The 16,140-nt window shown below is 35.4% G+C and overlaps 2 gene segments (V, D, J or C); both read left to right on the top strand.

Annotated features, from left to right (window-relative positions):
• Positions 1-442: 442 nt before the first annotated feature.
• On the top strand, positions 443-2,312 carry LOC127538882 (T cell receptor beta variable 18-like). The segment is given in 3 exon segments: positions 443-990; positions 1,096-1,497; positions 2,161-2,312. Coding segments are annotated over 3 exon segments (453 nt in total).
• Positions 2,313-14,371: 12,059 nt separating this feature from the next.
• On the top strand, positions 14,372-16,035 carry LOC127538596 (T cell receptor beta variable 18-like). The segment is given in 3 exon segments: positions 14,372-14,491; positions 14,607-15,001; positions 15,970-16,035. Coding segments are annotated over 3 exon segments (537 nt in total).
• Positions 16,036-16,140: the final 105 nt, after the last annotated feature.

The raw sequence follows: 16,140 nt of genomic DNA, 5'->3' as shown, positions 1-16,140 counted from the left end.
GGGTCAAACATGACTGAAAAATGATTGAACAAGTAGGGAAGGCAGATGAAGAAAGGGCAAAAGTGCTAAGGGAGGAGCATAATCTAATATTAGATCAAATAAAATAAAAGGGCAGAGTTTGTGATTCTCAGAACTATAGAATTTCAAAGACAAAAGAGCCTGCTAGATCAGTGAATCATAAATTTAGAGCTTTGCGGGATTCTAAATATTATCTGTCTATTGTGACCTGTTCCTTTTGCAAACATGAAAAAATGGAAGCCTTAAAAGACACCAAAATGTCTAAGATCATGAATAAGCTACATATTGGTAGGGTGAGGACCTACGTGTTACTATTCCCATTACAGAAGAGCCTTTCCACTTAACTCGTTTGGATAAAAGAGTTAAAAAAAGATGGAGTAAGGGTAAGAATTGAAGATGAGGGGAGTGGAATTGTAATTTCTCTCTGAAAAAGAAAACTAGGGAAGAGAAAAGGAAGACCATGTAAACAAAATATTTCTCAGTAAAGCCCTTTCTCTTTTATACAAAATACTATAGACAAGCTTATAAAGAATATACAGAAGGACAAGGAAATAAAGGTCAGGAAAGTGAGTCTGGTATAGAGATGGAGAGGCAGATTAGGACAAAATTTGGGGCAGATAGCTACTTGTTAAGAAGTTTAAAGTTTATTTTCATAGATCCTGGAAAGTCACTAAAATATTTATTAGCACAGAAAGGAAAAAGGGTGTACATTTTAGGCAACCATGAGAAGAATGCGTTATAATGTATTGAGAAAGTATCTCTCCTCCATTTCTCTGTGAGATATAAAACACCTAAATGTGTATGGGGGTCTATGGGTAATATCACGTCACAGAGAAACACAACCAATTGGAGAACTAGGAAGCCTCAGATAATAGCTATATTCTAGAAGCCGGGCGATACCTCATGCCTTTCTTGTCACCACTATGGATACCAAACTCTTCTACTATCTGGTCATTTGTGTCCTGAAGGAAGGTGAGTCTTGAGCACAAGTGGGAAATCGTTATCTTGAACTTGCCAGACCTGGCTTCCAACTTTCCTCCTTTAGAACCTCTAGATCTCTGTCTCCTTACTCCACAGGCTTTGCAGATGCTGGAATTTTTCAGACCCCAAGAAGCCTGGTCAAAGAGAGGAAACAAAAGGTGGTTCTGAGATGTGATCCGATGAAAGGACATAATTATGTGTACTGGTATCAATGGCTCACAGGACAAAAATTGAAATTGTTGGAATATCGTGATGATAAACAAGTCATCCATAGTTCAGGAATATCCAAGCCCTTATTTTTCACTGAGTGGCCCAGGGGCTTACCTTGTAGTCTGAACATCGAACCTGTAGAAATAGAGGATTCAGCCCTTTATTTCTGTGCCAGCAGCTTAACCACAGTGCTGCAAACTAACACCTGTCTATGTACAAATCTTCACCAGCTCAGGAAACAGAAAAAACATATCTATATGGATGGGGACAAATCATTAAGAAAAAATTGTAGGTATCTAAACTAGGTTGTGCTACCGGGTTCCAGGGGAGTTAGAGTGGGAAGTAAAGGAAATGGAAAGGTTTGGGATTCAGCAGAGTGTTAGGCAGTTAGTGTTAGTGTTAGTGAAACGACCAGTTAGACAGAGCACTAGTCTAGAGTCAGGAAGACCACTAATCTTCTTGAGTTCAAATCTGATCTCAGATACTTACTAGCGGTGTGATCGTGGTTAAGTCACTTAACCCAGTTTGCTTCAGTTTTCTTATCTGCAAAATGAGCTGGAAAAGAAAATGGCAAATAACTTTAGTATTTCTGCCAAGAAAACCCTATATGCCATCATGAAGAATTAACTATAACTGGAAAATAACTATACAACAGCCTCAACAAAGAGTATTAGAGATAGAGACAGATGATCTTCAATAACAAAGTCATAGATTTAGAATTGTAAACTTCATCAGCAATCAGATAGCCCAGCTCTCTCTTTTTACACCCAAGTAAAGTGAGGCTCAGAAAGATGAAGTGATTTGTGTAAGGCCTGCTGGATAGTAAGTTTGCAAGTCAAGATTTGAATTCCAGGACTCTGATCCCAAATCTTTTAAAGGGTTAAATATAAACTGTAAGAATTAATCACTTCATGAAAAGCATCCCTTTATCTCCTTTGTTTTTCCTCACAGGAGTTCCACAGCAACTTATACTCCCCAGCCATTGTCACAGAAGGCATCAAAAACTAATGAGACTTTAATCCAAAAACCAAAGAGACTCCTACTGTAATCATCTCTAACAGATACTGAATGGTTCTTCCACCTGGATGTTTGGCTTCTGCTTTATCTTTTGTTCTTCTGGAAAGTTTTCTTTTCTTGCGAATGACTAGAGTTATAAAAATTATAATTCCCTATGTGCATTAGCATAATGAAATCAGTAATATAAAATTATAATTCCCTATGTGCATTAGCATAATGAAATCAGTAATATAAAATTATAATTCCCTATGTGCATTAGCATAATGAAATCTAGTAATATAAAAATGCTCCATGGGGAGCAGCTATAGCTCTTAGGGAAAGAATTATTTGGAGAATATTTCCTACACAACACATACTATTCATAAGACTTTGAATACATCAATTCACCCATTTGAATCTCAGTTTTCCCATCTATAAATTGGGACCATACTCACATAATCATAAAATCATAGAATTGTTAAGAGTCAAAGCAATCTTCAGAAGATGGTAGTAGAGGTTACATGTATTTAAGGCATCTAAGCTGTGCAGTGGCTAGAATAATGAGCTTAAAATCAGATAGACTGCTCAAATCCTGCCTCAGATACTTATTAGTTATATGATTTTGGCCACGTTACTTAACCTGTGTCCACTTCAGTTTCCTCATCCATAAAATGAGGATAATAATAGTACCTAGTTCCCAAAGTTGTTGTGAGGATAAAATATGTTAATATATGTAAAATCTTTTGCAAACCTTAAAGTGCTAATTAAATGCTAATAATTAGGTGGCCCGGAGTCAGGAAGATTCATTTTCCTAAGTTCATATCTGACTTCAGAAACTTATTAGTTTTGTGTTTCTGGGCAGGTCACTTAACTCTGTTACCTCAGTTTCCTCATTTGTAAAATGAGCTGGAGAAGGAAATGACAAACCACTCCAATATCTTCGCCAAGAAAACTCCAAATGCAGTCATAAAGGGTTGAACTAACTAATTAACTAAACAACAACAATGATAACTATGATCAGGGAATTAATACTGGAATTCAAATAAAAATTGATGCTTATTATCCATATGACTTTGGGTAATTGTTTTAGCCTCTCTGAAATGCAGTTTCCATTCTGGAAAATAAAGGGGTTCTACATAGAATGTCCATTTCAATTATAAGGACCATTTATAAGCAATAGAACAGGGCAGTATCAATGATGACTGTTATTTGGATCAACACCAAGTATTACAAAATTTTTTCATTGATTGAGAAAGCCTTAAATATCTTCACCTCAGATTTCAGAAAGTATGATATTCAAGCAAGCAGGAATTTCTCTCTTGCTTCAATCTGTCAAGAGTAAAGGGCTCTCCCCACTGAGTGTCTCCTGGTCTGGGACATAGTAGACAGAGCCAACTCCCTGGCTCAAACAAGAGAGGTGGCCATCCCTTCAGTGACTTTTTAGTTTCTTTCTACATGTAAGGGCAATGAAATATTTTCAATGAATTGTCTCGTTACATCAAAACCCTTACATTTCCATTTTTACAGATTGTATACAATTTAGAGCTATAAGAAATGTCAGAGACTATCTAGTACACCTCTTTTATATTATAAAAGAAGGAACTGAAGTATCATCAGCCCTTTGCTTCCAAATAGTTTTCTCTGCACTATTCAAGATGGTCATTTTATATCTTTTCTTCTTAAAACTCTGAAGTGTCAAGCTGTGCAATCATTTTTCTTGATCAAGCCTTCCTCCCCAGTGCAGAATCCAAACCGATTTTATTTCATTTGAAGTCTACTTCCTATAAATTCAGTCTTTAGTAAAGATATCTATTTGTTAGGCAGATTCTTCTAGGCAGAACTGTTTGTTAACAAATAAAGAAAGGCAAAATTGGTTTTTTTAGATGTTGAATTATAGGTGCAATAAATGTTTTGTCATGATTGTTCTTTTTTCTTGAAATGCAGAGTAAAAGGAAAACATTCATCTTGATGAATACAATAGGCAAACTATTCTAATTCTGTCTATGGGACTGGCTCAAATTCTGGGATTTAATACAATTTACAATAATGATATATTTGAATGTAAGGATCTTACATATGATCAGGAGACACAAACTAAATTAACACAAGGTCATAGGAGCACTGATTAAGTTGAGGGAATCAGCTGAAAACTTCAGGAGCATACAACAACTATCTTTTAAGTATTTGAGGAGATGTCATATAGAAGAATTGCATGTGTATTTGCTTGGAAATAGAAAATGGAAAAGGAATAATCAATGAGAGTTAAGGAGATGCAGATTGATTACCCAAAAGACTTGTTGGGGCTAGAAAAGGTGTGTTTCAAATACTCTTACAAATTATGGGACAAAGGCAAACATAACTTTCTTCTCTGGATCTTAGCTTCTTCCCTATAAAAGGGGTGATGGTGGTCTTCATCATGATAGTCTTAGATTAGGTAATCATGAAGGTTAGTTGGACTCTTCCTGCCTTTATGAGGTATCAGATCCTTCTTCTGGAAGTCCCATCTGCTTCTTGGGTACAGATGAGCTTTGTACTATTGAGAAGTCTCCAACATGGACTTGGTAAATATAAGTATTTATCATTTTCTTTACCATGTTTCTCAGATTCTCTCTTCTTCCACAGGCCTTATGAGTTTTGGGCTCACTGAATTTCTTAGGCACCTGATCACAGAGAAGGGATAGGCAGTGGTCCTGAAATATGTCCCTTCATTTCTGGCCATCTTTGTTCCTGATAAGTCAAAGAAAAGGGGAGGAGACAGTATCTCTTGAATAAAAGAGCTCTACGTGAGATTGGGTTGATTCTGTTCTCAGTTGAATGACTTGAAGGATTATATTCTATCCTGAAGATTCAATATAGACTCTTAAATTCCAGGGTATGTTGCTTGGAAATGACAATGGGAACTCTTTTCTGGGATTTCTCATTGACAACTCAGAGGACTTGAGGGAGCCCCAGGGCCTAAGTCATCATTGAAGAAGTAATCAGATGATTTCTGATGGGTTACCATGAATTACTTTGCAAAATTACAATCCAATACTGGATTGTAATACTGGAACTTTAATTTGAGAATCCAATAGTTTCTGAATAGTTTTTTTTTCTGATTATTTTCTTATTTTGGTGACAATGACTTGAAGATTATTGCTTCTCCTCATAGTAACTCTCGGTAATAAAATCTTATTTCAAGTTCTCTTAGTACAATTAAAATTGTCTTTTGGAGTTGAGAATTTTTTTATTAATTTTGTTTGCTCATGAAAGGTCCTCTACTAGTGCTCTTAAGTATAAGCAGAAAAAGAGTGGAAAAGATAACCAGATATGTTTATTTAGAGTAATTATGTTAGGAGTCATCTCTCTAAATTTCCTCAAAAATAATTCTTTACTAATTTAGCTAATGACAGAAGTTAAGTGGTGCAGTATATATCTATAATTGGGAAGAATTGTGTTCAAATTAGGCCTCAGACACTTACTAGATGTCTGGCCCTGGGCAAAGCACTTAACTCTTTGCCTCAGTTTCCTTGTTTGTAAAATGATCTGGAGAAGAAAATGGCAAACCATTCCATTATTTTTCCAAGAAAACTCAAAATTATCATAAAGACTCAGACAAAACAAATAACTGAACAACAAACCAGTTAAATTTAAACATTAAAGATTGCTTCCAAATCATAAATTCTATCTAGCTATCGCAGGATAAGTGGGTGCTCTTACTGTAGGAGAAAATAAGAAACATGATCTTAAATTGAGGCACAAAAGACAAACCACAAGAGAAATTCAAGAAACTGTATTTTACAAAGATAAAGGGAAATAAGCACAAATGAGGAAATTGACGAAACTCCAAAAAATCTTGAGATAGTTAAAGTTGAGAGCAACAAACACCTGCAAAATCAAAAGTTGTCAAGATGTCAAAGCTATATCCAGCAAAGTAATTGATGATCAAAAAAATAAAATTGGTGAAATTGAACATAGGAAAAAATTGAATGGTTCAAAAAAGAAACTGCTTCTAAAGCTGCACAAGGAAGAAATTATGAGGCAATTGAAGGAAAATCTTAGAAGATCCCAACAATGCAATCATATCTCAATGTCAGAGTTATCTGGTCACATCTAAGCTTCACACATACCACTGATCTGTGAGAGTGGCAGTGCTGATATTAAAAACAGATCAGGTGAGGCTTAATAGAGGTTTGCAAATTTAAAGCAATAGAATAAATATCTGATAAGTTATCAGAAACAGCTGTCAAGCAATAATTTTTATCTTGCCAGAGAAGTCAAAAATGGAAAGAGAAAGAAAGACCTTAAAAACAAAATCCAAGAAGTTACTCTTGTCTTTTCTCCAAATTTTCCTAAATTTACAGAAATTACATCTCTAATAAAATAGTGCACATCATCTCTGCACGAAAAGCAGATTTTACAAGAGACTTTGCCAAAGGATTTATCAAAATCTTGGACATTTGATGAAAAAGTCACTACTTGTCACTTGTCTTAATAACTATTTTAATAGCTCCAACCTAGGCCTACTCCCAGAAATAGCTTTCATTTCCACAAATAATCCTACAAAAGAGACTCAAACTCCAAGAGTGAAAAATACAGATTCTCTATTATATTATGGTGTATAAAATCTCTACTCATGTTACTTACCCTAATAAACTCCATAAAGACAGAGTGTGTCTAATTCTTCTTTGAATCACTCATATGGCATTAGTAGCTCTCTCCTACTGTATTTTGTCCAGTGTTCACAAAAATCTATTTCTAAAATGGATTTGAAATAGAAGTATCATTATCTCTTCAACAGGTCTTAGAAAATCATATCCTGGGATTTCTGAGTATATTTTTTTCAAAATAAAACTTTTATTCAAAGAGAAAAAATAAAAGATCACTGTATTGTGAAAACTTTGAAGGCACATGTCTTATTTTATTGTTGTATTCCCAGTGCTTTCGATGAAACAATCACTTAATTAATATATTTTGGATGCAATAAATTTAAAAAGGTGATTTTTGTAGAATAAGTTTTAAGAATATAAACATATGTAATTAATTTAGCTCATTTTTATAGATCTTTACAAATTAAAATAACATTTTTTCTGATTACAATTAGATATTTTCCTATTCATTAATTTAAGTTTAATTATTTCTTCATTTTCCCATTAATCACTTTAAAGATGAACACTTTCAATTCTTTTTTTTATATTTGTCTAAAATTCCACTGAGACAATACTTCCTGACTTCTGAAGTTAATCTCTGTAGTTTTCTTTGTAGTAGTTGTGTTTAGAACTCCTAACTTCTTCCTCACTTAATTATTGGAGGGATGCCCTGAAGCTTTGTATCCTAAAAGTAAATATATAACAATAACAAATGTAAAGTGATTTAGAAAGACAATAGAAACAGAGTAAATTAAGAATAATCTACATCTACACAGTGCTAAATACTGAACTGGCTCTTGAAAGAGATGGAATGAATTGAGCCTTGATGAATTGCTTAGAGTCTTAATGTATTCATATAATCACAGAGTCCAGAGACTGATACCATTTGTGTTTGCAAAAGGATTGAAGTTTCCCTACCTTGTTCCATAGAGAGTGCTCTTCTCTGGAAGTGGAAGTGACAGAGATAATGACATCAGAGAGAAATCCCGCTCATTGAAGCTGGTGATCTCAGATCTCTACTTCCAGATACCAGACCCCTGAGCTTGTGAGATGATCCATTCTTGCTTTGTCTCTGACATGGGCATCAGGTTCTTTCATTGGTTTCCATTTTTCTACTGGGAGCAAGTGAGGTCTGAGGACACTGGAAACCCTACACTTATCAGTTATTGACATTCCTTTCCCTGACTCAATGCTTCTATCTCTTTCTCATGCAGGATTTACAAATTCTGGGATCATCCAGGTCCCCAAATTGCTTATTACAAAAGCAAGACAGACAGTGACATTGGCCTGTGTCTCTCTTTATGGACACTTTGGTCTTTACTGGTACCGACAGATCCTAGAGAAAGAAATAGAGTCACTGGCATATTTCCAGAACAACAAGGCTTTTGATATTACTGGATTGCCAAAACATAAATTCCTTATAGATTGGCCTAAAGCATCACCATCAACACTGAAGATCCAATCCACAAGCCTTGGGACTCTGCTGTCTATCTCTGTGCTGGCATCTATCCACAGCATTGTAGAGTCAACTCTTTTCTGTACACAAATTTTCTTTCTTTTCCCTCCACACTCTTCCTAGTCCCAGACAGGGCTCCTCCCAGTTCCTCCCTCCCTGGAAGAGGAAGTAGGGTTATAGCTTCAAGCTCAGTAGCCTTTTGAGAGTGGGGTAGAGCATTAACTCTTAAATGTGGGATGTTGATTGTTTATTATATGACAACCAAAGTGTCTACCCACTCTAAATCTCTGGTCCTATGAAACTTTTGCATCATCCTCTACAAAAGGTGTTAGGTGCTAGGATTGTGGACTACTCTGTCAGGGGTGGCAGAGCCAGCTCTCAGTATATTTTAACCACCAAATGCTTTTTATTTGTGATTATGCTTAAAGAATATCCTCTCCTGCATCTTCTCCCTCTCCACTCTCCCCCTTTATCCCAACTTCTTTACACAAATTTATTCCTAACACATGCTCAGGTCAGTCTTCTAGAAGCCACTGAATAAATGTCCATCACTACACCCAGAGCCACATTAGGGAGGGGTGACTCTATCTTTGATCAGTGGGGAATGTTTAAAAGATGCCTAACAACACTGCCCATGACTTTGCCCACCTAGTCTACCTTGTGTCATTGACAACAGGGAGACTTAATCCTCCTTAGCAAGTAAGCTTATCTTCCTCATGGTCAAACCCCAATTAAACCTACAATCTGCTCCTCTCCTAGACACTGCTACTTGTCCCAGGTGCAATAAAAAGTCTGATTATGGATTATTGATTAATCTAGGATTATTCAATTCACAAATGATAATTAAGTACTTGCTATGAACAAGGGACTCTGCTGGGCATTGAAATGCCACAAATGACTAGAAGTAGGAGTAATGGAGGATAGAAAGGTATCTGGATGGCATAGTAGATAGAGTGTTGGACCTGTGTTGAGGAGACCTGAGTTCAAGTCCAATTTAGATACTGATTGGCTATGTAACCCTGAACAAGGGACTAATTTTTTATCTGCCTTAGTTTTTAACTTGTAAAATGAGGAGAGAGACAACATATATTACCCAGGGTTGTTGTGTGAATAAAATAGCAGAGTATTTATAAGGTACTTTGTAAACCTTAAAATGCTATATAAATGCAAACACATGAATCCAGTGAATCCAATGAATCCAAATGAATCCAAGTTCTCCGTGTGTGTATAGGTCTGTTTCTGTCTCTATCTCCTCGACCTCCAGGTAGGGAGAATTCTCTTACTAGACGTACCTATTATGCTCTGGACATGATTACTTTATGAAAAGTGGTCAATCAACAAGCACCTACTATGTGCACTGATAATACAAAGACCAGGAAAAAACCAGCCCCTTGAGGACTTATATTATGAAAATGTGAAAAAATATGACTGATTTATATGGGATTTATGTCAAGAAAAAGATTTATAAATACTACGTCATTGACTGCAGTAGCAATTTAGTGAGATATGTAGTATTTGAAGAAGGGGAAGTTATTCTGGATTTATGGAGAAAATACTGACCTTCCTGATTCTGAATAGCTGCAACAAAAGGAAGAATTGATACAAGTTGAGTTATAATTATGGCGATGCTGAGTAAACTGGTGAGAGACCTCCACTAGAGAGCAGAAGAGAACATTGGGTAAAATTTACCAAGAGAAAAGAACCGGAGTTTCAATTCATCATAGTCTCTCCTTTGAGAAAGGAGTGCAATCTTCCTGAAGATGCTGAGTCTTCTGTTCCTTCTAGGACCCAGTATGTGCCAGAAATCTTGGAGATCTGGGGATGGAGTCATGATGGGGTGAAGTGCATGTTCTATATGAGAGCCAGAGAGCATTAAGGGAGGGCAATTGGGTGGTAAGGGAGATTTGGATGGCCAGGCTATCAACAAAAGAGAGAAAACAGGGTTTGAGGGATACTAGAGAAATGACAATGATAGTGAAGAGAAAAAAAATTCCATTATGGATATTTGTTTGATTGCTAGTTTAGATGCCTGCAATAATTGATGTTGTTCTTTATCTCTCAAGGTTCTGGTCTTGGGGCTCTCATAGCTCAGCAATCAAGCAGAGATATCTGGAAGAAAGGATCTTCTGCATTGATCCATTGTCATCAAATTGACAGTCAATTAACTTTCATGTACTGGTATCGTCAGCTTCCCCAACAGAGCTTGGTACTGATTGCTACTGCCAATGAGGGCACCACAGCCAGCTATGAGAAGGAGTTTGATGAAACTAAGTTTCTCATCAATCGCCCAGATAGAAAATCTTCTACGCTTGAAGTAATTGATTTGGATCCCAAAGACAGTGGCATCTATTTCTGCAGTGCCAGTGACACAGAATGTGACTTGATTGAGACATTAGAGCAAAAACCATTTCTCTTTCTCTTCCCACAGCTGGCCTATCTGGGAACCCTGAAAAAGCAGGCAAATAGCAGTTTTGTCTGAGATAACAAAGTAAATTGTAGAATCAGCAGGTGAGTTGGGGGCAGAAAATCTTAATTCATCTGATGAAAAAAGACCACTTACAAAAGACTCTTCAGAAAGATTATAAAGTACTCCTAGGAATTTAACATAAATATACCTTATAAAAGAAAGCTCAAGAAACAAACATTATGTAATTCCCCAATAAATAAATGGTAAAAGATATAAATATATATATGTGTATATATGAACAATTTCTAAAAGAATGATTGCAAACTACCAAAACCCTAATGAAATATTTCTCTAAATATATAATAATGATAAAATTAATTCCAAACGAAGCAGTTCTGAGATTCTACTTCACACTCAACAAATAAGCAGAGATGACAAAAGACAGAAATAGTATTAGAGAAGCTATGAGAATACAGATGTATAAATATACTATCGATAGAGCTGTAAACTAGTTCATCTCTTCTAGAAAACTATTTTAAATTTTGTGAGAAAAAAAAAACCTCTTAATATACTCTGACCTAGAATGATGCTTCTTAAACTTTTTTCACTCCTTTTCTCCTGAGAAATTTTTACATGATACCAGATATATAGGTATATGAAAAAGGCATGCAAAGAAAATGTTTATTGATAATAAATAATTTCATGACCCGTCCATTCAGTTTCATGATCTCATATGGAGTTGAGACCCACAATTTAAGAAGCTTTGACCTAGAGATCTACTACAGTATATATAACTACCCTCCCTTCCACAAAAAAGATAAAAACAATAATGACAGTTACATTTATACTTAAATATTCACAGCAGAACATATAATAACACAAAATCTGAAGCCAGGTGATTATTCATGAATGAGGCAACGGCTAATGGAATATTTATTGCAACATAAGAAACTGAGGAATTCCAAGAAATATTATAAGACAAGCTTAGATGAGTTGAAATAAGCAGAAATAAGAAAATAATAGATGCTAAAATAATATACATGAAAAGATCACTAAAATAAAATCTAATTATAATAATCAGTGTTGTCTATGGTGTACAGATGATGAAAGACATTTTCAGAGATTTATGGGGATTTTAGGTACAGAATTATATATACATGGTCAAGATTCAACTCATTGTTGGCTGGTCTTGCTGAACTTTTGTTTTTCTTGATTTTAAAAGAGGCGTGAGCTTAATGGGTATGTAACTGAAGAGATAAGAAAGAATGTATTTACCTATCCAGATTGGATGTTATAGGTAATTACCTTGTATAGAGTAGGGGATTTTTTTTTTTAAAGAAAAATACTGAAAGTATTCAGGAAAAAGGGGTTGTTTGATGGATTGGGATCATAAATGAAATAGGAAGATCTAGGGGTGAAAATACTTGTAGAATGATGAGCTTTCTTATTCTATGAAAATGGAAGAAAGGAGGATAATATACATGATATATTAAGAAAATATTAGATTTAGGTAATCCAGACCAAGTGATTTTAATCTCAGTAAAATAGAAAGTGAGCTATCTTCTAAGAATGAGGGCTAAGGAAAGAGCTGAGCCTTGACTAAAAAATTTAGAGTAGAGTCGTAAGGAATGTAATAGAAAATCAATGAGGCTGACAAAAAGATATTCATAAAGCAATTCAGATTCAAATAACATAAAGGTGTAGTGGGATCAGGAAGTATTATTTCTTCCTTCAGAGTTTCATAGCCCAAAATCAGGAGCAGGGGAAAGGAGTTTGCAGGAACCAGGATTAGATATTATCAGAACAGGGGTAATAGAAGGATAAAGGTAAAAGGGATTCAAAGATCATGAAAACAAATTGTTGAAGCAGTAGATTATAGAATAAGACTGAACAAGAAGTAGAGTGAAGTAAGAAAAGTAATAGTTACAGAATTATAAGAAATCAAAAAGCCAAAAGTCACTCCAAAATATTTCTATGGTTTCTACTTCAGCAACCACTTTATCCTTTTTAATTACAAACAGGTCCAGAATAACAGTTGACCTTATAACGTCCTCAACTTTTTAGAAGGATGAAGCTATCAAGACTGGCTTATGGGACTGCTTTTAGTAAATAAAAAGTTCCAGTAAAAGTTTGGGTATATTATGCCTCCATTTCTGTCTTGTGACCTATTTCTTTTTATTTATAGAAGATCTATTGTATATTCCCAAAACAATATTACTTCCATTTCTCCCTCCATTGATCTTCATATGAATTCTCTCCACCATGTTTTCTCCTTCCAACTTAAGGTTGGATTTCCTCATGTGAATTCTTAAGATGTAGTGCTATTTTCATTACCAGGGAGGACTTCTGCTTGGGGTAGAAGCATGGAGTTAGGTGAGTAAATAGTGATAGACAAGAAAAAAGGGCACTTAAAAATATTTTTAATACTCAGAAAAATATGTTATCAACATAAAAAATGATTTCATAGATATGATGAAATACGATGGGATGATAAACTTGTTACTTTGGAAGGATATAGTTGATTCAAAAGGGATATGTGTGTGTCTGTGTGTATATATATATATATATATATATATATATATACACACACATAAAAAATTAAAGAAAAACTACTCTATTTAGATGCACCTTCTGATCTTTAGCTCCCTATAAAACATGGCTGGAGCAAAGATAAATCCTAAGGATGACTGTCATATTGGCCACTAGATGGTACTATGCTTCTACTTCATTCTGGGGTACTGTGAAGAAGAACAGGAAGATGTTTCTGGCTCTGCTCTAGGTAAAAGTTAGACACTACTCATCTGGACCTTGTATTCATGTCTGCATTCAACTACTCATCAAATGGAAAGATCCTTGAGAATTTTAAAGCTTCCTACCTACACAAATAGTTCTCAGTTTCATAAGCAAGAATCAATATATACAGCTGGTTCTTCAATAAGATCTAAATTTATTTGGGAAGTAGTGAATAATTAAAATAGAATATATTAAAATTTTTTTCTCATTGAAAAGTCTTCACCTTTTATAGGGACCATATACTCTGTCAGTCTTATAGTACTACCTCAGCCTATATACCCTACACCCAAACCCAATGAAGTAGAATTCTCTAAATATTTCTAGAGGTAAACAGTAACAATAATAGCCTTCCATTGATGTAACAAGAATGACATAGAGAATAAAGAGCCAATTTTGGAATGGAATTCAAGTGTCTCTGTTTTTTAGAAATATTCTTGTCATATGATCCTTCACTAGCCATCTAACCTTTCAGTGGTCTACTGTAAACTGCAAAAAATGTGACAACTTGTATTGGCAGAAAGAGTTTTAGTGTAATGTTCTTTATACCAGTAAAAGATTAGTTTCACTTCCTATTGTATTTCACTGATGAACTCCATCTCTTTTAGGCACTTATAAGTCTCCCAGACTTAAGAGTGTCTATAGTGTTGAAAGCCTAAGAAAGATTGTGATTGGAGAATAATGGTGAGGTCAAAAAGAAATATTCCTGTGTTCAACAAAGTTCACATCCATGGGTCTGAGAATGGAAGATAATATCTAGAGGCAAGTCTATTTTAAACCACTCCCTTATCTTATGGAGGGCACACCCACCTATTCAGGCTATTCAGTGAGAGCTTTTAGAGAAGTGACATCACAAATAATTTATGTGTCATGTGCCACATAGTCCTGTCTATTTACATGCCTAAAGGCAATAGATCTGAGTCAGGAAGATGCCCAATTCCTGGCACAATTTGACAGTGGGCACTGGTCTCCTCTGCTGTGTTGCCATTTGTCTCATGGGTGTAGGTGAGTCCCAGATACAGATGGGCAAATCTGTTTTGAATTTTCTATAGCCTAGGCCAAACCTTTTTCTGATGTCTACATCAGTTTCCCTCTTATCTTTTGTCTCTTTTCCCTACAGGCCACATGGATACTGGAGTTATCCAGCACCCAAATTTCTTAGTCAAGGGAAGTGGAAAAACCGTAACGCTGAGCTGCAACCTCATCGAAGGACATACATATATTTACTGGTATCAACAGGTCCTGAATAAAGAATTAAAATTTCTAATTTACAGAAGAAATGAACAAATTTTAGATGATTCAGGGATGCCCAAGCATAGATTCTCAACTGAATGGTCCCAAGGGTTACCTGGCATCCTGAAGATCCAACCCTCAGAACCTGGGGACTCTGCTGTGTATTTCTGTGCTAGTAGCTTAGACACAGAGCTACAGATTCAGTTCTTCTCTATACACAAACAGTACCCTGCTCAGAAAATAGGAAAGAAAAGATTTGGGGAGAAGCAGGGAGGGGTTAAGGTTGGTCTCAAGTTCCAGGGGCTTTGTGGAGGTGGGGAAATAAAAAAAGTGGGGAGGTTAACAAGAACTGGGAGGTTCTCAGAATTAATCTACACTTTGAGGAAGATGGCAGGCAATCTTGCTTTTTTTTTTTTTAAGTGGTTAAATATAAGCACAGAAACAAATTTTTGAAAAAAGAAACTACTTCCAATTCACTGAGGAAAAGGTTTTCAGAATTCAAGACAGAAAGCATGCTGTTGTTCAGTCATTTCCAATTTTTTGTGATCCCATTTGGGGTTTCTTTTGGCAAAGCTGCTATGGTGGTTTGCCGTTTCCTTCTTCAGATCATTTTTATAGATGAGGAAAATGAGGCAAACAGGATTAAATGATTTTCTTAGGATCACACAGATTGTAGTTTCTGAGACCAGATTTAAATTCAGGAAAAGGAGGCTCCCAGATTCCCAACCTGGCACACTTATCTATTGTGTACCTAGTTAGCCTTTTAAGCATTTATAACTTGCCATTTATTACTTGCCTACTATATTCTAGGAACTATATTAGACAAAAGAAACTTGTATACAATAGATACTATATAAATGCTTATAACCTTCTCTTTCCTTCAGAATAATCTTCAGTTTATAAATTACCTTTCTAAAATGTTACCTAGAACTGAATTCAGTATTCTAGTTATTCTGGACTACCAGAGAATTCTTTCTTTTAATACAACCCAAGACCACAATGGGCCTTTTTAGCTGCCATAAAATATGACTTGCAGTTCACTAATACTCAGCTTTTTTTTTTTTAAGATGAATTATCTGGTTCCATTTTAGCCAGTGAACTTTTTTAAGCCCAAGCATTTGAGTTATACTTATGGCATTAAATTTCATTTTATCAGATATAGTCCAGAGTTCTAACCTTTCAAAATCTTTTTGAACTTTGACTCTGTCACCCAATGGGCAAATTATCCCTCTTAGCTTTGTGTCATTTAGCAATTTGATCCAAAGATCATCTATATCTATATCCACATCATTGATGAAAAATGTCAACAAGCATAGTCCCAAGCATGGAGCTCTGAGGTATTCTAACACAGACCTCTCTTAGTTTCACCTTCCTTTTCTGTAAAATAGGGTTCATTATAATAGTGTCTATTTCCCCAAGTT

The sequence above is a fragment of the Antechinus flavipes genome, chromosome 5, assembly GCF_016432865.1.
Source record: "Antechinus flavipes isolate AdamAnt ecotype Samford, QLD, Australia chromosome 5, AdamAnt_v2, whole genome shotgun sequence".
NCBI classification, from domain to species: Eukaryota; Metazoa; Chordata; class Mammalia; order Dasyuromorphia; family Dasyuridae; genus Antechinus; species Antechinus flavipes.
This window is presented reverse-complemented; position numbering and strand designations above follow the sequence as displayed.